The sequence below is a fragment of the Crocodylus siamensis genome, chromosome 11, assembly GCF_052110815.1.
Source record: "Crocodylus siamensis isolate JL-2025a chromosome 11, ASM5211081v1, whole genome shotgun sequence".
Taxonomy (NCBI): domain Eukaryota; kingdom Metazoa; phylum Chordata; order Crocodylia; family Crocodylidae; genus Crocodylus; species Crocodylus siamensis.
Genome location: NC_143405.1, coordinates 35,971,099 through 35,991,227, shown reverse-complemented (window position 1 = coordinate 35,991,227; position 20,129 = coordinate 35,971,099). Strand labels below are relative to the sequence as shown.

Sequence of the window (20,129 nt, the reverse complement as noted above, 5' to 3'; positions counted from 1 at the left end):
AGAAACAGAAAATGAAGTCCTGTCTTTGGCCATGGACCAAGTACACAGGAATAGTAGCACAAGCAAAGAAGCTTTCTTCCTCAAAAGAGCATGTCCCCAAAGGTAAAGTTGAATCATGGCTAGAGCAGCATGAGAGCTGACACATAGAGGTGGTCACGCATGTCAGCAAAACTGACATTTCATTCAGTAGCAGGCAGTGCTGTGCACTTGAGACCATCACAGACAACATCGTCACAGACGTCCCCACCAACATGCTTCAGCCTTGACCTGGAGAGAGCATTCACACTGGCTACTAGGGTTGTGTGAAGCTTCAGGTGGTGATTTGATTCAGAGGAGTTTGGCTTGATTCAGTGGCCAAATCTCCATATCCAAATCGAATCAGGGGACCAATTTAAAGGTCCAAATTGATTCAAAGCTCTCTGAATCTTTGGAAAAGATTCGGAGAGCTTTGATGATTGGGGCAGTCTCTGGTGGCTGAAGCAGGGAGCTGCAGCTGACTTGGAGCTGGTAAGTACTAGGGGCTGGGGGAGAGGACCATGGGGGGACCCCTCCCAGCCACCCCGACCTCTGCCTGCTCCCCCAGCCCCCCCCACCCCTCCCCTCCCACTCCCGCATGGCTACCCCCACTGCCCCAGCTCAGTACTTTAAAGAAACACCCCAGTGCTCACCGGGATGTGTGTGGAGGGGTGATCACTGCTGCCCTTCACTGCCCCACACTGCATGGGGGGCTGTGCACGAGCCTCCCCAACCCCCCCTCACTCCCCCAAGCCCTCCATGGGTGTTCTGCCCAGGTCAGCTCTGGCCCGTTAAGAAAAAAAAAAGGCTGAGAAAATCCCTGGGACTTACCGCTCCTGCAGTGAGTGGCCTTGGAGCTTTAGGAGCTCGGGCAGAGCCCCCCATAGAGTGCAGGGCAGCGGGGATCGCCCCCTGTCAGCAGGAGTGGTGAGTCCTGGGGTTTCTTGGGGTTTTTTTTCTTAAAGGGCTGGAGCTGGCCTGGGTGGGGCAGCCATGGGGGAGCAAGGGGGGGGATTCGGGGGGCTCGTGTAGAGCCCCCTACACAGCAGGGGGTAGTAGGGGGCAGCAGGGATTGTCCTCTGTGCAACAGCACCCAGTGATTTGGGGCTTTTTTTTTTTACAAGTGCCCGGAGCTGGGCCAGCCATTGTCGGGCTGGGAGAGAGGCAGGGGATGGGCCTGGCTTGGCTGATTCAGAGATTCAGCAGCAGCTGAATCTTGGAATCAGATTCAGCCAAATCGAATCCGGACAGTGATTTGAATCACTGAATTGAATAACTGTCCCCTGAATTGGCTGAATCCAAATCCAAAGCGAATACTAGCTGCTTTGCACAGGCCTGCTGCCTACCCTCTCTGCAGACTAGTTCAGTTTCTCGACCTGCTGAGTCCTCAGATGAGAATCCAAACAGGGAGACACTTGTGATGCTGCTTGTGATGTGGACACCTGCTTTTCAGAAATTGTTTGCACTAAGATCGTCAACCCCCAAAGCACTAACAAACAGATAGCTGTTAGGTGCTAACATTTACCAATTTAGTTTTGATTTGCAGTTGGAGGTAAGGAAATCCGAATCTCATTGCCATCCTCCTGATCTCCTGAGCCCTTTAGGTTGCTGAAAAAACCTGAACTGCATTGCCACTGTCTGTGCATGCGACTGTGCACCCTTTATCTATACTTCTTAAACTGACATTTTAGATTAAGGAATAAACATAAACCGCTAAGTCTTACAGAAGATTTCAGTTTTTCATGTAAATCAATTGTATATTACAAAGGATTTTAATACAGCAATGCACAGTACTAACATTTTATGAATTCTGTTTTTAACTACCAACCCCAAACCCTAAAAAAGTGCTGTTTTAGGACAAATATAAAAGCTTTGTATCTTAGCTTCATAATAGCTACATATTTGTTGTATGTGACAACTGCCCCCATACACCTACCATAATGATTATTTTTCTGTCCTCTCTGTAGTATACATGTCTTAATGTAATGAAAACATGACAATATTTTCACTATGTGTAGAAATGGGATCAATACTTCCTTTGCTGCAGTTTATCTTGTTAGCATTTCAGTGTAGGGACTGTCTTTAACTGGATACATGTACAAAAATAATTATGAATAGCTTTTCAGTACTTGGGGTTTAGGTCTGTATGTATGTTACAGGTTTTTCCCTCTTTCTTTCTCTAGTTTGGCAGACATTTTCCCCATCTTCTACTTGAGTTGCAGAAGACAATGATCCCACAGCTGTATAGGGTAGGAACAGCTACACCTGTTACATTTCTGTTAAGTTTCTGTCATCTGGGGGATGTAGGTAGATGATACAAATATGTGCATGTGGTGTCTGTCTTCTTAACACTTTTTACTGGGGTTTTGTCTAGAACAAATCCACCATCTCTTGCAAACAAAAGGATGTCAATCAATCAATGTTTAGAACAGAAGCGAGGGCAAATCTAATGTGAATTCTTACCCCTGCATCATTTAAATGAGGGATAGAATAGATCTACCTCAGTAGAGTCTAGCTCAGGATACTGAGGGCAAGTTCTCCATGAGAGGAAGATTTAAGGGAAAGAATTAAATGAACACCCACTTACATTCCCCTCCCCCATTCAGTGTCAGTTTGGTAACTGAAACGCCTTTGCTAAAGACTATAGCTGTTTAAGCTTGACATGCCAATGGCCCCTTCTTTCCCTGTGCTTCATTTTCAGATCACAAAGAGCACATCGCCTATTGTAACCTTTTAGTCTTGTAAAATTGCAACGTCAGTTCCCTAAATATTTCCATAGAGGGCCAATTTTTTTTTAATAATTACACAGGACTTGGGTGTATTTTTAATTTAGTGCATCTAAATCAGCCTGCATCTTGTTGCACACTTGTTCAGTCTGTAGAATTAAAACATAACTTGATACAAACATGAAGAAAAAAAGATTTGAGGATCTGAAAGCAAGTTCCTCTGTGGGAACGTAGAAAACAAGCAGCTGCTTATTTCTCCTCACAAGAATCAATGTGGCAAATATGGGAAAGGAAATGCAGCGATCCCTTGACAGGAACCACACTCTATGAAAAGTGTATGAGACAGAAGCAGCATGGTATTAACTTGGCCTCAAGAATTCTAGCCATGCTTGATTCTGCTTCACACAGACTTTTACTTTGGTGAATGTTTTAAATTCTGTAGACTAGGTTTTTTGGGTAGATGTAATACCTTTTATCAGGTGAACTAAATAGTTGGACAAATTGTTCTTTGCAAGCTTTCAGACACAAACACCCTTCTTCAGGCTTATAGGGCATTAATACACGTACCTCTGTCTGGTCCGATGTGCCAGAAATCTAGCACATCAGAGCAGACTTGATTAATCAAGTCTGCAGAGCACACCAGCTGACTTGCCCGGTGCTGTGTTGCATGTATTTGCATAAATGACAAAATGCATGTAAGTGTGCAGAAAATGGGCGGCAACACCACCATTTTCTCAGCACTGATGTGCATTTTACCATTTATACAAATGCATAAGATGCAGCACTGGATGCTTTTAAAAGCAGCTGGTGCTGCAGCACATGCATGTGTACAAATGCTTATGGAGAGTCTGCTGGTGAATTGTGTTCTCTCCTGGGTAGAACAGAGGCCAAAATGCAGATTTATGAAAATACAAACGTGTGGCAGTGAGGATCAGAGGGAGGGGTGGAAGACAATATGTGTGAGACAGGTGGGAGGGAAGGGGAGATGTTGAACTGCTGACAAAAAAATGTAGCTGATAAAATGCAGACCGGTTACCTGAGGTTATCAGATGGCAGGCAGTTTATAATGTGCCATAAATCCAATGCCTATATTTAATCCATGATTTTTTGTATCCAGTAGATTTTTGAAGTTAAGCTCATAGGCTTATCTACAAAAGGTGTTTTGTAAATTCCCTTTGAGGATTAAAGGATTAGAACCAACAACCTTAAAATGCTGCAGTTACCCCATCCCTGAGAACTTTTCTGTTGCAGCCAATCAGGGCAGCATTTCAATATACATAATATTAGAGAAAGCCTAAGATCAATTCCAGTGAATGGTAATTTTACTATACTATCTTCCTCTTGTTTGATGTATGCAGTTATTATTTTGGTACTCTAATTTCTTGTTGGCAGTGACTTCAGTGCCTAAATATTTATCAAAGTACACCACTGATTTGGAGACAAAGTCTGTACAAAATACCAAGTACATCTGCTTGGTGAAACACTCTTTGCAGAAGACTGCTTTTTATCAAGCATGATGCTTTGCATTTATTAGAAGAGGTACACAAAAATAGGGTTAATAGTATAGATCATGCATGTTACTTTACAACTCAGATCACTTGTTACAAGTTGGAAATAAATGCTCAGTAGACATATGTGAGAATACAATAGTACATACACATACTCTGTTTATGACATACTTTTAGCGTAGGGACAACTCTCAGCAACACAAGCAGAAGTCTATAGTCACTGGAGATGGAAGGATTGTCAAAAAAGGAGAAAACTGTTTTAGTCTCTCACAATATTAAAGTGGCAAAACAGGAAGTACCAGTATGAATTGCCTCTCAAGGATGTGAGGCAAGAACAAGTTAGGTTAGAACTATACCCTGGAAGTATAAAGCATTTACACACAAAATAAACATGCATTGCAGTGCACTGGAGATGAGTAAAGCAGGGGGAACTCCTTGACACAGTGCTTATTACTACAGTTCTATAAAGGAAAGTCCAACAGCGTGATATATAGTGCAGTCACAATAAGGCCACAATATTACAATTGACAAGGACCTTAAAATTAAGCGTTCTGTAATAATATAACTTTCTATCATTTATATAGATTTTATACAGTGTACCTGAATTTCATCTCCTCATAGTCCTTTTTTCAGAAGTTTAACATATTGCTTAATAACACACTTGAAACAGTTGAAATGAAGATGGCTCACAGGGGGAAAAACACTAATATTCACTGAATTCTAGACTATATGCACCTGGATGAAACTGATGCACAACTGGCTAATCAGAAAAAAGGCTAGCAAAGGATTTCCTCAAGTTTCGGATAGTTTCAGCTTTTGCTTCATCCTCATTCACAGATGATCGAAAGAAGGATGATTCTGTGAAACTGAAGGCATTTGTCAAAGACTGTGACTTGCTGCAAGATAAAAACATGCAATGTGGTTAGTACAGTCCCACTGTCAACCAGCTTCCATACAATCATGTTGTATATGCATGGAAACTATACAAAAAGGGAAACCTGCATGGGATGAAAACAGTTTTACAAATTTAAACAAAAGTGAACAAGAGGAGAAAATATTAGTCAATAGCATATAGAGCTGCTAGAAAACAGTACATTTCCTCTGTCTTTTAGTTTGAGAAGCAGGCTCCCATGCATATTTTATAGGATAAGTTGTGTAATAACCAAGCTAAGCTCTTTGCTGTTCAAGAATACTAGGGCTCAATTGTTCCTATTGATTAAAACGACTAATGGAGAATTTGGCTTATCAAATCAAATTCAGAGCATAGGAAGCCCAAATCCAGGATGATTACTTAAAGGGGTAGAGTTTTGTTTCTTAGGAGGCAATCTCTTGTTGCCACAAGGATGAAAGAAGGCATGTCAGTCAATCTGAAAACTTGAGTCCTAAAGTTGCAGTATCTGGTGATGACATTAGGTGTTTAACCCTTAACTCTGCTTTTTTGATTTTTAAATTTTTTTAAATGTCTTTGATGATTTTTAAAGAATAATTATCAGCATTGTTGCATTTACTGTAAGCAAGTAGCCTAATTATGCCAAGTTGTCTGTAGTGTTGTCATGTAACCCGGGTATAAATATGTCTCTGTGAATAGAATATGTCCTAGCATAAAGAAGCGTAATGACTAAAAGTTAAAACTGTGTCTAAGCCATAAGTCTTAAGATAATGTTAGAAAGCTAGGTTGAGATAAAAGAAAAAATAACTGAAATGTACATACTGCTGAATTTTTTAGTATGTATGCAAGCAATTGTCCATATTTTAATTAGTAAGGATAACTGGCTTTCTGGGTATTCAGTCAGTCAAGTTCTCTTTATCTTATCACATATTAAACAATTCAACAGAAGATTGCTGTGAGATTTTACTGTATTAAAACAACAACACAGTTTCCTCATTCATGTTGTCTCATACCCTCCAAGTATGAAAGTATGATTTGCAACTCCTCTGCTTCCAAACTACTAGCATACAACAAAGTAGTGCTACAGGCATTTCATGCATTTCATAAATTATAGCTGGGTTAATGAGAAAAGGCCAATAAACAGTTGAGTTTGCACCGGTTAACGGAGGGAGGGAAGCAGCACTTGATTAGTAACACAAAATAAGCAGCCTAATTAAATATTTATTCATAGTTTAATAACCTGTATGCACATGTTAGGCAACAGCATGTGGGTGAATACAAGAGATGCAGATGCAAATACACACAGTGCAGTTAAGCCGAAAGGCAGGAGATTTTACTTGGACACTAAAATATGCAGTGGAATAAATTTGCCTCTTGGTGAAAACTGCAAAAGCTGTTTTTAACCCCAGCAGGAATGCCAAACTAGACCTGGGGTCTGAAATGCTTGCCAATGAACACTGACCTCTCAAAAAGTTTTTATTGGACTAGGGAAAAATGGAAGGAAAAATGAGTCTAGTTAATGTTAAACTGGGAACAGAGATACAAATAAATGGTGGTGGGGAGGGTATCATTCAAATATAATAAAAGTCGTAACACTTCCAGTTGTGTGTCTGTCTGTCCCTAACACTCTGGGCCAACTGTGCATGCACCACCTTATTGACAGATAGACACACAGGCAAGGTGGAGGTGGAGGTGGAAGTGGAGGGGACCAGGGTGTGCTCCACCATGTGGGGAGTGTGGCTGCAGTGCGGCATGGTGTGAGGTTGCAGGGTGCCCCAAGGAGTGGGCATGTGGTGTGTGGGCAACAGCTGCCGGCTGCAGCAGGTGGTTGCAGGGCAGTGTGCACCCTCCACACCTGCTCCCTGCGCAACACCCTGTGGCAGCGTCCCCCACCCCTATGGGGCACAACTGCCAGCTGTGGCCATGGGGTGTGCTGGGTGGGTGGGGGCAGGGTGCCGCACAACGTGCCGGGGACGGGAAGGGGAGGCAGATCGTGGTGGCCTGCTGCTGCTGCCAGAAGGGCTGGTGGGGACTGGGGCTGAGGCTTTGCCAGGCTGATCCTGGCAGGAGGAGTGGGGGCCTGTGCTCAGGATGGGCCAGGCTGTGGTGCCATGGGAGCCCAGTGGCTCCTCCAGGGCCAGAGGCAGGTGGCTCCCGCCACTGTGTGCACCACGGGGGAGCCAGGGGAGGGGGGCCCATGCTGCCCCCTGTACTCCCTGATGTCCTGGCTCTGCAGAAGCCACCAGGCTCTGATGGCCCCACAACCCAGCCTGGCTGAGGCCCCAGTTACAGTGAATTTGGCCCTGGCCGGGTTGGGCCATGGGGCACTCGGAGCCTGGTCGCTGTTCCAGAGGCAGTGCTGGGGAGCCCAGGGGGGCACGTGGCCCCCCAGTCTGTGCATGGGGCAGGGGCAGCTGCAACTACAGCTTCCGCTCTGCTCCCCTCCTCGCTGCCCCTGCTTTGACAGTGACGTGGTCGTGGGGCAGGCCAGGCCGGGCAGCAAAGCACATTTGTGTGGTGTGGGGGTGGTGTGTGACTATAGCTGGGTGTGTGTGGCATGCAGCAGGTTGGTGGGTGTGTATGGTGTGCGTGTGTGTGTGGGGGGGTGTGGCATGTGGCTGGGTGGGAGGGTGGCATATGGTTAGGGGTGTGTGTGTGTGTGGCATGTGGCTGGGTGGGTGGTGTGTGGCTGGGTAGGTGTGTGTCGCACATGGCTGAGTGGATGTGTGTGTGGTATGTGAGTGGGTGGGTGTGTGTGGCTGGGTGTGTGTGGGTGTGTGGCATGTGGGTGGCATGTGGCTGAGTGGTGTGTGGCTGGGTGTGTGCATGGCATGTGGCTGGGTGGGTGTGGTCATGCATGGCTGAGTGGGGCTGTGTGTGTAGCTTGTGGGTGGCATGTGGCTGGGTGGGTAGGTGGGTGCTACTCGGTGGGTGTGGCATGTGGGTCTGTGTGGCAGGTGGGTGGGTGGCTGGGTGTGTGGTGTGTGGCTGGGTGTGTGCATGGCATGTGGCTGGGGTGTGTGGTGTGTGGCTCCATGTGTATGTGTAACGCATGACTATGTGGATGTGTATGTGTGGCATGTGGCCCGGTGGGTGGATGTGGCTGCTTGTTTGGGTGTGTGACATGTGGGCAGCATGTGGCTGGGTGGGTGGTGTGTGTGGCATGTGGTTTGGTTTGGTGTGTGGCTGGGTGGTTGGCTGGTATGTGGCTGTGTGTGTGTGTGCGTGTGTTGTGTGTGGCTGGGTGGGTGTGTGGCGTGTCGCTTTGTGGGTAGCTGTGTGTGGCTGGGTGTGTGTGAGGTGTTGGGGGGCACACGGGGCTCAACACAGAGTGTGGGGTGGGGGCCGTTGTGCATGGCCAGACATGGAGTGGCAGCAGCGTGGGGCGGTGGGTGGTGGCGTGCTGTCCCTGCTGGCCGCCCATCATTCTTGACAGGCACTTTGTTAGTGTATAAAATAACTATTTTTAAAAATGTCATTAGCAGCACCTCATTAAAGTTTCAGACTGTTTTTTTAATCATCTGTCATGGCTAAAGAAAGCATCTTCCATTAACAAGTGTGTATGTAAAGAATGGATTAATTTATCTTAGAGGGAGGACAACAGGAATGTGAAATCCAGTAGTCCAGATTGCAGCCACATTTGACCCCTTCTGGACATGAGTGTCCGTTTGAGCCTCATTCTTTGAATGGCACTAATCAGATCCCCATCATAGTCTGTCTGTAGGTGTACAGGGGGCAATTGGTTCACATTTTAGCTTTAATAGTTTAGTAGGGGAAAAAAAAGAATTGGTAACTCATGTGGATTTAAAATCTATTTTGTTTCTTTGTTTTTTGAACATAGGGCATACATTTTAAAGGGGGTGGGGGGAGCTACTGTTCAGGAGTGCACATCACCTATTATGATTTAACTGCTAGGTCTGTCTTATCCTCTAGTGATGCAGGTTAGATAACAAAATCACTGGATGAAGCAGAGTCAAAGTTGGAGCAGTTTTGCTACACATAAAGAATGATGCAGGCATAATAGTTACACTGTAAGATTTGGAGAACTTTGAATTGATTCAGACCTTTACATTGGTCCCCTGATTTAATTCAGATTCAGGGATTTGGTCACTGAATTGGGCCAAATCTCCTCCAAATGGAATCACCACCTGAAGCTTCTCACAGCCCTAGTGTACAGTGCTACATTGGAGAAGTCTCCAGTGCTGAAGCCTGGAACCATGTGCAACTGATCCCACCTAGTCAGCATCCAGTCAGTGACTGGTGGTGGGGAGGGGTCCCTCCATGGCCGATCACACCGACTGGGGTGGGAGTCCCCTCTGGCTGATCGCACTCCCCTGGAAGTGGCCACTTCCGGGAGTGCTGCAGTTGCTTCATTTGGTGCTCACACTCCCTAGTCAGTGCTTAGAGGGGTGATATTGGCACTCTCCCCTGCCCCCCCTGCCCATTGCCTAAGCAGGGATCACAGCCTGACAGGGGGTGCACCAGTGCTCTCGGGGGTGCATGTGCACCCCTGTTCACCCCCTACATGTTGCCATGGCCTGGAACCCAAGGGTTCTTTTCTGTTGTATACATTTAGTTGAACAAGCATTTCCACTTCCACTACTGTATACAATAGAGATGGTGTGCATGAATTACTAGTACTGTTCATTCAAGCATCAATGTGTCACTGAAAAGCAGCATTCCACAGAAACCCATCCTAAGTGTTACTGAGTGCATTTGCTTAGATTATTTTTCAGTTAGGTCTTTTGAAACTGGAATCCGTTGTGTGAGTGACTTCAAGGTTAAAAGTTTAAACAGATAAGACTTCCCTCTTTTCTGTACAGCCTGTCAGCACACCCAGATCATGAGTCAATGACATTTAAGGAGGAAAAAAAGAAATGAAAGGGATGATGCATTTTCAAAGTAAACATGGTTTGGGCAGAAAATTTGCAACTATTATAGGAAATTTTGCTTTTACAGCACCTAGCACGTTCTCTGAATAGGGACAAGTACAGAATTGTGTTGTTTGCGTGTGTGGGGGGGTTATACCTTCTATACACTTGTGCACCTTTCTGTTACATATGAAGTTAGTACTCAAGCCACTGTAATGGAGACACAGTCAAATTCCACAATGAGGAGGGGAAAAGAAATAACAAACATCTTACTTAAGTTGTGGATGAGACTGAGGCTTCTGCTGTGGAGCAGGCTGTGGCTCTGGTTCCTTTTCCATTGATAATCCGGCACTGGAAGGACCTGGAGCCTTGGCACGGGGTTGTTGAGTTGTAGGTCCAGGTGGACGCTGTGGCTGGGAAGTTGAGGGCTTTGCTGACTGCCCCGAGGGGAACATGCGCTGTGGTTGCAATGGCTCCTGGCTTTGTGATTGCATTCCTTGGGGTTGCACTGGGCCCCCTAGGTTCAGTACAAGAAAAACTTCATAATGTGACAGTTTCAAAGAGCTCAGTAATAATCTGTCAAGTGTTGAGGCAATGTTTTGTTAATATGAACTACCAACTTAGTTTAGTCGATACTATTAAATACAATCAGTACATTAATAGCTTACTTATGGCTCTTCTCAATTCTTCTTAAAATAACTATGAAATATGAGGGGCCAAAGTTATTCCACATGTATCTCCACTGGGATATCTTTGGTGAGAGATTTACAAACAGAAGGCCAAGCCAACATTATATTACCTCAACTGAAGCATCTACTGCTTTTTATGTTGTTACTGCAATACTGTTTATCCAGACTTTTAAATGATCTCCACCTTTATTCACTTTCCTTTTATCTTAACTTGTGTAGCAGTAAAACTACTTTAAAATGACACTAGTTCTTTATAACGACAGTAGTTGGGAGACTTTAAAATAATTTGGTAGCTTATTTGACCAGTTAAGAACACAAAACATATGATATTCACTACTAATGCTTAATTACCCAAGAGAATGAGTTAATGATTTTCCACAGTCTACAAAATATTCGGACATATAAAATAGCATTGGAAAAAAATTGAGAACAGTACATGCAGCAGAAACCTAAGTTGTGAAATCCATGACTGAACTGATCAGCATGCTTCTGTGGAGATGCTTCCTGACAGAAAATGTCCTCAGTGGGTGCTTCTCCACATGTAGTGGCATGTGGTTGCCACAGCAAAAACAGTAGTGGCACAAATTTGTGCTGCTGCTTTTTGTTGCTGCGCACACGCCTGTATGTGGAGCTGGTGCAGGGCAAATTGCCCCGGGTGGGGTTAGGGAAGGCTGGAGCCAGCACCTATGCTGCTAATTATAGCAATGAGTTCTGCCATCTAAAGGTAAAGACCTACTGTGTTGGGGAGTGGAACTTCATCATTTATTAACTTTAATGATGTTTGTAAGAAATGCTCAAAGGTGGTAACACTTTCTTGCAACACTTTAACAATATTAATTTGCTTATTAGCCTCCCTTTACTCAGTACTGAAAAAAAAGTTTTCCCCCCACTTGTATATAGAAGCTTATAATGCCAGAAAATTTACACTGAAGACAGATGTAACTTTCTTTTATTGCACATTAAGCTGTACAAGATATATCACATAAGAGATACTGCTGTCACACTTCCAGCATTTACTCACTTTCTTGCATCTGGATTGTACAAAAAAGCAACAATCATGAAAGAAACTTTTACCAAAAGAACCAAAAGCAAAACCAAACATTAATCCTACACTGTAAAACATCTGTTCCCTGTTATCCACAATATTGCACCTAAGCATGCTTACATGCAGAGAGACATTTTGGCTTGCTTCTTGTCTGTGATATTTAGTAATGTTGTATGCCCTTTTAAGTCCTTTACAATCAACAAGCTGGAATCCTATCTCAAATGCAAATCTCTTATTTGCACACACAGCTCACAAACGTCACATGAAAAGCACTTGTGAATACTCACACTACTACATGCAAAAAAACACTGACTGCTTTAAATAAAAAGCATTCACCAGATTCATTTTGTCACCCAAGGGCAGTATACTTGATTCACATCTATATGATATCTTGGAGGTAAGGATTTGTGAATCTGATCTGGAGTGGTCTCTTTCTCCACACACAATGTAAATAGCCAACGACATCATCAGAGATATTACAGATCCAGAAAAACATTGATTACTAAAGCAAAATTTTCACGTAATTTACTGAGAGGCAGTAAACCATAGCACTTGCCACTAACATTTATATAGCTAAAAATGCATATTGAAATTGTCACCCACCAGCCTGCTTTTACAATAAAAAAGTGCACAATGCTGAATTTCATTGTTTTTTTCCCCTAGTGTTTGTAGGGAAAATAAAAGTAGAACATAATTTTGTTTTAAAGGAAAACAATATTGTTTGTATTACGGTAGTAACAACTATTTGCCTTTGTATAGATTCTAAATGACAAAATAAAGGTTGGTTTACAACTAAGTTTTACAGTATGTTAGATTAGTGCAGCTTGTGGTCCTAGGCTAGAATTCTCATAACAGTTTAACCGCCTGCCTGAATATTGCATGTGATATCAAGAAGTGAATTGAATAAGTGAGAGTCAAAAGCAGTTATGGCTATTGAAAGTCTGGGAGTAGTCAGACATGTTGGGTCTTTTTTTGCATGTTGAGTTATGAGTCAAGATTTTATAAGCCCTATCATGTGATTCATCCTGGAATAGAATATTTTAATGCATAGCCTGACATTCTGGGGCTAGAATACTAGTGCTGCGATGATAAAGTAAATCACTTGTATGTTTTTGTCTTATTAATGAGCCAGATCCTTAAGCTAGTTGAACCGACATAGCCTACAGCAGCGGAGGCCTTGATATTTAGAAAACAAGATTTTACAAGGGGCTTAAACTTTTTAAAACGCTTCCTATAACACTTTGAGATAGGTTTAACTTTTTTGGTAGGTAAAAATTTGGGGGGAAACATTTGCCTTTGTTTTTATAGAAATTGTACATGGCTAATTCAGAATGGCAGTAAAGAAACATTAAATATGCTGTTTCTGAAGATATTGCACATAAATGGCCCATTTACATAGCTTTCTAGGTAATAATTTAATGCAGAATTACTAAAAATATGAATACCAGTATGTAAAATATAGGTTATTTAAATGTTTCTGGGAAAACCGTCTTGTATCTTATGGAGTCACAGAAACACTAGAGTTCTACTACTCTTATCTATAAGTAAAACTCAAATATTAACAAACTTTATAAAATTATAAAAAAAAAAGCGCCTCATTCAACAAATACTAAATTAGATCTTTTAAAATATCTGAATCAGCTGTCTATGCTAGTCATGCATACACACACACACACACACACACACACACACACACAAATAAAAATTACGAATATCGCACACGCATACTCACGGAGTTAAGCAAAAGTATTTAAATCTGAATCTTATTTGTGTTTTACCTCACAATATATAATACTTAAAAAATACTGTCTAACCATCCATAATATACAGTCTCACTGGACTCTGTAGAGGCACAATTTTTTTTACACTGTTGACAACAGCCCTGAAATCACAAGTTATACAGAGAAACGTAGGTAAGCATTACAAGCACAGACATGAACAGGTAAACAACCAGACAGTATAGTTGACACTGCATAGAAAAAAACACAGTCCAGGTCAGCACTGAAACAATGCAAAAACTGCACAAAAACTGGTATGTTTGCTTTTAAGGTTTTTTTTTTTTTTTTGGCTTTAACCCCTGCTTTTATTTTCAATTATCTAAGTAGCCTGGACTTGTTTTGGTCCTACTGCAACGCCATTACAGTCGAGAATGTACTGTAAACAACCTTGAGGTGGTGGTCGCTGAGGTGGGAGTTTGTTTGGCTCTGGCTCCTTAAGTGGTCCACTCTGGAAGATAAATGCAAAAACAGAAGAGAGTGAAAATTAGAGTGGCATGGTTACAATAACAACTCTGCTTGTGTTTCCATTTGTTTGCAGCTTACCACACACCTTTAGAAGTTTATTTAGGTAACATGTAACAGTCTAGTGTAGAAACTACTTGCTACAGTGTGTGTACCATGGCATACAAGAGCTCAGCTCTGAGACATTTTCAAAAAATGGTTTTCCTTTTCAGCCTGCAGCCATTATGATCTATCTAATATGGGCAGGGTCTTTACTTCTAAAGGATGAGGGCTCTCCAGTATCTCACTTCTGCTGCTTTCTCTGTGATTCTGTGCAGGAAGCCCATGCATGGATTGAGGAGTGGAGGGGGGAAGAGAAGGGCGTTGCTTTCTTTTGTAACTGGGGGTGCTGAGCTTCTTCCTTGGATCTCTCGAGTATATTTTAACCACATTTGCTGTGACACGGCGTTAGCAGGGCCCTTGTTGCCCTGCTTTACCTGTGGCAGGTTTACGGTTTCTTGGTATTTTCAAGGCAAACTTCTTTGTACTCGTGTGACAAGGTTGCTTGTGTAGTTTTAGGAATATCTAAGACACATACAGGATGGGTTGGATAGGGGTGATCCTGCCTTGAACAGGGGGTTGGACTAGGTGTCCTCCTGAGGGCCCTTCTGGACCTACTTTTCTATAGTTCTACAGTTCCTTTCAGGTCTTTCTCTTCTGACTTCTGTTATCTTGAACAACATTTCTGTGTCACTGACTGTCCCCTTTTCAATGTATAAAATAAAACATTTGAGTTTCTGCTTGCAGCTCAGGGACAATTGGAAACACAGCAAAGCAGAATCTGTGTGGGTGCTAGTTTCACTTTGATTCTCAGGCTGAACATGGAAAAGGAAATGAATTACTCTGGCTTAGCTGTTTTGCTGAGCAAAATTAAAGGAGGAAGCAAAACCACAGATAAGAATGAAAATCATTTAAATTACTTCATGCTACCCTGTGTGATGTGCTATTAGAAACATGTCCTACTTAACTGTCCAAAATAGATTATTTTCAATATATACTTCTTTGGAAGAAGCAATAGGCTTGAACCAAAACTTTCTGGCAGCATTAAGACCCAGACTTCAGCTTTGTCTTAGGCTCATCATTATTATTTTTTAAGTGTAATATATTAAATTATTGGACAAAGTAGCTCATGTTTTTTTAATAAAAAATCCAGAAATTGAATTTCCATTTGTCAAGAAAGAGAAAACCCAGAATCTATTAAATGGTGAATATAAAATGAATTAATATGTGGGGGGGGAGGGGGTTTGGGGGGTGGGTTCTTGCAAAACTCACTGTTTTTAGACAGATTCGTGCTTCATCTTAACACTGAAGAAATAAATCTTATGTCTAATGATTAAAGTTCCTATGCAGGAATCTAGAATTGTAATTTTTGTGTGTTGCAATGCAACAGCCTAAGCAGCTGTGTGAAATTGTTTTATGTCTACTTTACCTGCATAAATAAAAGACAATGTGACAGGTCCAACACAGCACAGAGAGGAGGGGCACACTGAAGTGCTCTGGGTTAGAATACAAGGCAGTCAAGGGGAAAGAGACTTAACGGTAGGGGTCTACTACCCAACCAAGGGGAAGAACTAGACCAGGAATTCTTAAGTCAGCTCATGGATAGGTTAAAGGACATGGTCATCATGGGTGACCTGAAGTTTCCAGACATCCGCTGGGAAGAGCAGTCAGCCAGGTCTGACCGCTCATGTAGGTTCCTAGCCAAAATGCAGGACCTCCATCTAACCCAGGAGGTGCACAGCCCCACCAGGGGAGATGCCTTGTTGGACCTGGTGCTGGCCACAGGCAATGACCTGGTGAGGGGGCTGCGGGTACTCAACCTCTGGGTGACAGTGATTATCGCCTGCTGGAATTCACCATCTAGTGAGTTCACCATCTAGTGCAAGGTGGCAAAGGCCTGCAGCAAGGCAGAAGCCCTAGATTTCAGGAGGGTGGACTAAGGAGAATAGTCGAGGAGGCACTGAGGTCCCAGAGGGGAGGGGAGCCAGATGTCCAAAAAGAGTGGTCGATTCTTAAGGAGACGATCCTCCAAGCCCAAAGGGAGTTAATCCCAACATGGACCAAAAGGGGTAGGGGGGCACAAAAGCCCCCCTGACTCACCAAAAGCATCTGAGAATGTCTCCTAGCTAAAAGGGAATTATACCCTGTACACCCAATGGAAGGGAGGAGCCATCACCAGGGAGGACTGTACTGCGGTTGCTCGGGGATGCAGGGGGGCAGTCAGGAAGGCCAAGGTGGAGATGGAACTGGGACTAGCTACCTGGATCAAGGACAACAGTAAGTCCTTCTGTAAATACATAGGGGGGAAAAAAGAAGCTACTGGGTAAAGTGGGGCCCCTGCAAGACACACTAGGAAATTTGATTGTCACACCAGACAACAAAGCTAACCTATTTAACGACTTCTTTGCCTCCATTTTCCTGAGCAGGGACCGGATAAGCTACCCCACTGGGGCCCCCTCAGGCCCCAGGGGAGGTGCACCTAGGCCAAGGGTCAGTGAGGATCTAGTCAGGAAACTTCTGGAGGGACTGGATGTATTTAAATCAGCTGGTCAGGATGATCTCCACCCCAGAGTGCTGAGGGAATTAGCTGAGGTCATTGTGGGACCCCTGGCATGGCTTTACGAGCACTCATGGTGCTCTGGTGTGGTGCCAGAGGACTGGAAGAGGGCCAATGTGGTTCCCATCTTCAAAAAAGGAAGGAAGGAGGACCCAGAAAACTATAGGCCAGTTAGTCTTACCTAGATCCTGGGTAAGCTTTTTGAGAGAATTATCCTGGCACATGTCCATGAGGGGCCAGCACGGGAGATTATACTTAGGGGCAACCAACACGGGTTCATTAGAGGCAGGTCCTGTCAGACCAACCTGGTGGCCTTCTATGACCAGGTCACCAAATCCTTAGATGCAGGGGTAGCAGTGGACATAGTCTTTCTGGACTTTCAGAAGGCCTTCAACACTGTCTCTCACCCCGTTCTCATTAAAAAACTGGGGGACCGTGGTGTTGACACCTACACAATCAAATGTGTCGCCAACTGACTGGAGGGCTGCACCCAGAGAGCGGTGGTGGATGGGTCATTTTCGACCTGGAGGGATGTGGGCAGTGCGGTTCCACAGGGCTCGGTCCTCGGGCCTGCACTGTTCAATATCTTCATCAGTGACTTGGACAAGGGGGTAAAAAGCACCCTGTTCAAATTTGCTGATGACACTAAGATGTGGGGGGATGTGGGCACGCTAGAAGGAAGGAATAGGCTACAATCAGACCTAGACAGGTTACAGGGATGGGTGGATGAGAACAGGATGGGATTCAACATTGACACGTGCAAGTTGATGCACCTGGGGAGGAAGAACCAGCACCATACCTACAGGCTGGGGAACTTCCTTCTCATCAGTGCAGAGGCAGAAAAGGATCTTGGAGGCATTACCGATGCCAAGATAAACATGGGCCAGCAGTGTGGGGATGCAGTCAGGAAGGCCAACCGTACCTTGTCATGCATCCATGGATGCATCTCGAGCAGGTCCAAGGAGGTGATCCTCCCCCTCTATGCGGCACTGCTCAGGCCACAGTTAGAGTACTGCATCCAGTTCTGGGCACCGCACTTCAAGAGGGATGTGAACAACATGGAGAGGGTCTGGAGGAGGGCCACTTGCATGATCAGGGGTCAGCAGGGTAGGCCCTACGAGGAGAGGCTATGGGACCTGAACCTGTTCAGCCTCCAAAAGAGAAGGTTGAGGGGGGATCTAGTGGCCTGTTACAAACTAGTCAGAGGGGACCAGCAGGTATTGGGGGTGTCCCTGTTCCCCCAAGCACTACCACAAGTGACTAGAAATAACGGTCACAAGCTGGCAGAGGGTAAATTCAGATTAGACATCAGGAGACGGCCACTTCATTGTCCAGGCGGCTAGGATCTGGAACCAACTTCCAAGCGAAGTGGTTCTGGCACCTATCTTGGGGGTCTTTAAGACAAGGCTAGACAATCACCTTACTGGGGACCTTTGACCCCAGTACTCTTTCCTGCCATGGCAGGGGGTTGGACTTGATGATCTGCTCAGGTCCTTTCTGACCCTACTAACTATGAAACACTTAATTGTTTTGGATTACTAACTCCAAGAAAACAACAAAGGGGGGAAAAATCATGCATCTGTTAAAAGGAATGTGGCAAAATCTGGTTGTCATAAGAGGGGCTGAGCAATTACATAATTTGCTAAGAGCATCAATACAAAAACAAGGATAAGTAAGGGGAAAGACACTTTCACAAAGGACATGATTACCATACCTGAGAAGGTCATTTAAAAACCTCTAGACTGGGAGTGAACTATTTAAAAGGTCAATCATCTTGGTTCTACAAATGAGGCTGTGGCCTAGAAATTGTTCTTATATCTAAATTAGACAATATTATAACTCTGGGAATAGACCAGTCACTCTTTGGACACTGGGCAAACTAAGACAGGGAACAGGAAGCCTTTAAGGTTCCCCTTGGGGTCATTTCCTTCATGTTATTCCAGTGAAACACTATATTTGGCACTTTCCTCCAAATAAATTCATGGCCTTGGGTGCTCCAGGCTGAAGAAGCTGAAGCTTTCTGTAACATTAAGGAGTTGGTGTTGCTTGTGCCCTCCCCACATGCAAAACTCCAAAGAAAGTAGCAGTCCTGGGGGAACTAGGTATAATAATGCCATAGTGAAGACATTTCCCCATTCCATGCCCTCTTGGCTGGAGTGTGTGTGATCCCTTGTGCTTGCACAGACCTGCTGCAGAATACACTGCGTGGGCAAGAACCTGCAGTGACTTCTGGAGGATGGAATCAAATGAACATGTGACTCTTCTTTGAGAGCTAACACTAAACTCATTTGTTTTATAATAGCAGTGACTGCTAGAACTACCCTGAAGTAGGGTTTTGCAGCCCTACTTCTACATTTTCTTTTTTTGTGTATGCCTTTTGGCTAAAATCAAGTGTGACATCTGAACTCCCTGGGATTTGCACATAGGATGCTTGCCTGGATACAAGGAGTACTTGAATTCCCAAGCCTGCGGGTCTGGGAGGGAGGATATTAGCCCGATTGTAGTTTTAGACAGAATCAATGATTCAGACATAGACACAGCTTTAAACATTTTTTTCTACATACCTTAAGGTACCAGCATGGCTCATGAACTCTGCAATGTTGGGGTGCATGGAGCAGCCCACAGGAGCACAGGCAGCACTCCACACGCTCAGTGGCAAACCCAGAAATGGATTGGAAGTACTTCTGGTCCACTTCTAGGTCCCCTGGGGAGTGCACAGGGGCCCCCCTGTGCCTCCCCCGGACTTGGCGATTGGCCACAGAGAAATCTGGATGCTTATCTTGCTGGGATCCTATAACCCCAGCTGACTTCCTGCCTTCAGGCGGGGGGTTGGACTCAATGATCTTCTGAGGTCCCTTCCAGCCCTAATGTCTATGAAAACTATGAAAACCTTGAGGTATGTAGAAAAACATTTAAAGCTGTGTCTATGTCTGAATCACTGAATCTTTCCAAATCAATTTGAAGGGTTCTGATTTGATTTGGAGAGATTAAAGAGTCCTCTGATTTGATTCAGATTTGGAGATTCAGGCACCAAATCAGGCCGAATCTTCACCAAATCGAATCAGGGACCAAAGCTTCGCACAGCCCTACTGTAGCTATTTAGTATTTGGTTCTGCAAGTACTAAGTGACTACACAGTAACAACTGTGAAGTCAGTATCTTGTATAGACACAGCCTGTATGTATTTTTGTTCTTTTTTTAAAGTTGAAATAAAGGGTTGTGTGTGCAGAACAATCAAGTCTTGTTTACAGGACCTAAAAACGGAAGCTGATTCTTTAACATGGTTATGAATTTAAAACAGTGTTAAAAGTCCTTTGACTATTCTATATCTTGAGGCTAAAATAAAATTTGCCACTTGTCCATGTGCAGGCAAGGTCTTGGGACAGATCACATTAATCTCTCTTCCCAGGACAACACCAGTGGGTCTGTAACCTATACCCTTTTTACACGGAATGCTATAATCCTAAATGAAGCATTCCAACATACCTGGTAGCATTTTAACTTCACTTCACTCCAATACGTTCCTTGTCTAAAGTGTTTGGAAGCTTTAA

The 20,129-nt window shown here is 43.9% G+C and overlaps 1 protein-coding gene across 1 annotated transcript in view; it reads right to left on the bottom strand.

The window, feature by feature from the left end:
• Positions 1–4,258: 4,258 nt before the first annotated feature.
• Positions 4,259–20,129, bottom strand: part of SYN2 (synapsin II) — a 568,232-nt gene continuing 552,361 nt past the window's right edge. The window contains exons 11-13 of the mRNA XM_090021234.1: positions 13,909–13,969; positions 10,283–10,526; positions 4,259–5,145 (exon numbers count right to left, since the gene is read on the bottom strand). Coding sequence (XP_089877360.1) covers positions 5,010–5,145; positions 10,283–10,526; positions 13,909–13,969 — 441 coding nt within the window. The 3' untranslated portion in view covers positions 4,259–5,009. The remainder of the gene's footprint in view (positions 5,146–10,282; positions 10,527–13,908; positions 13,970–20,129) is intronic.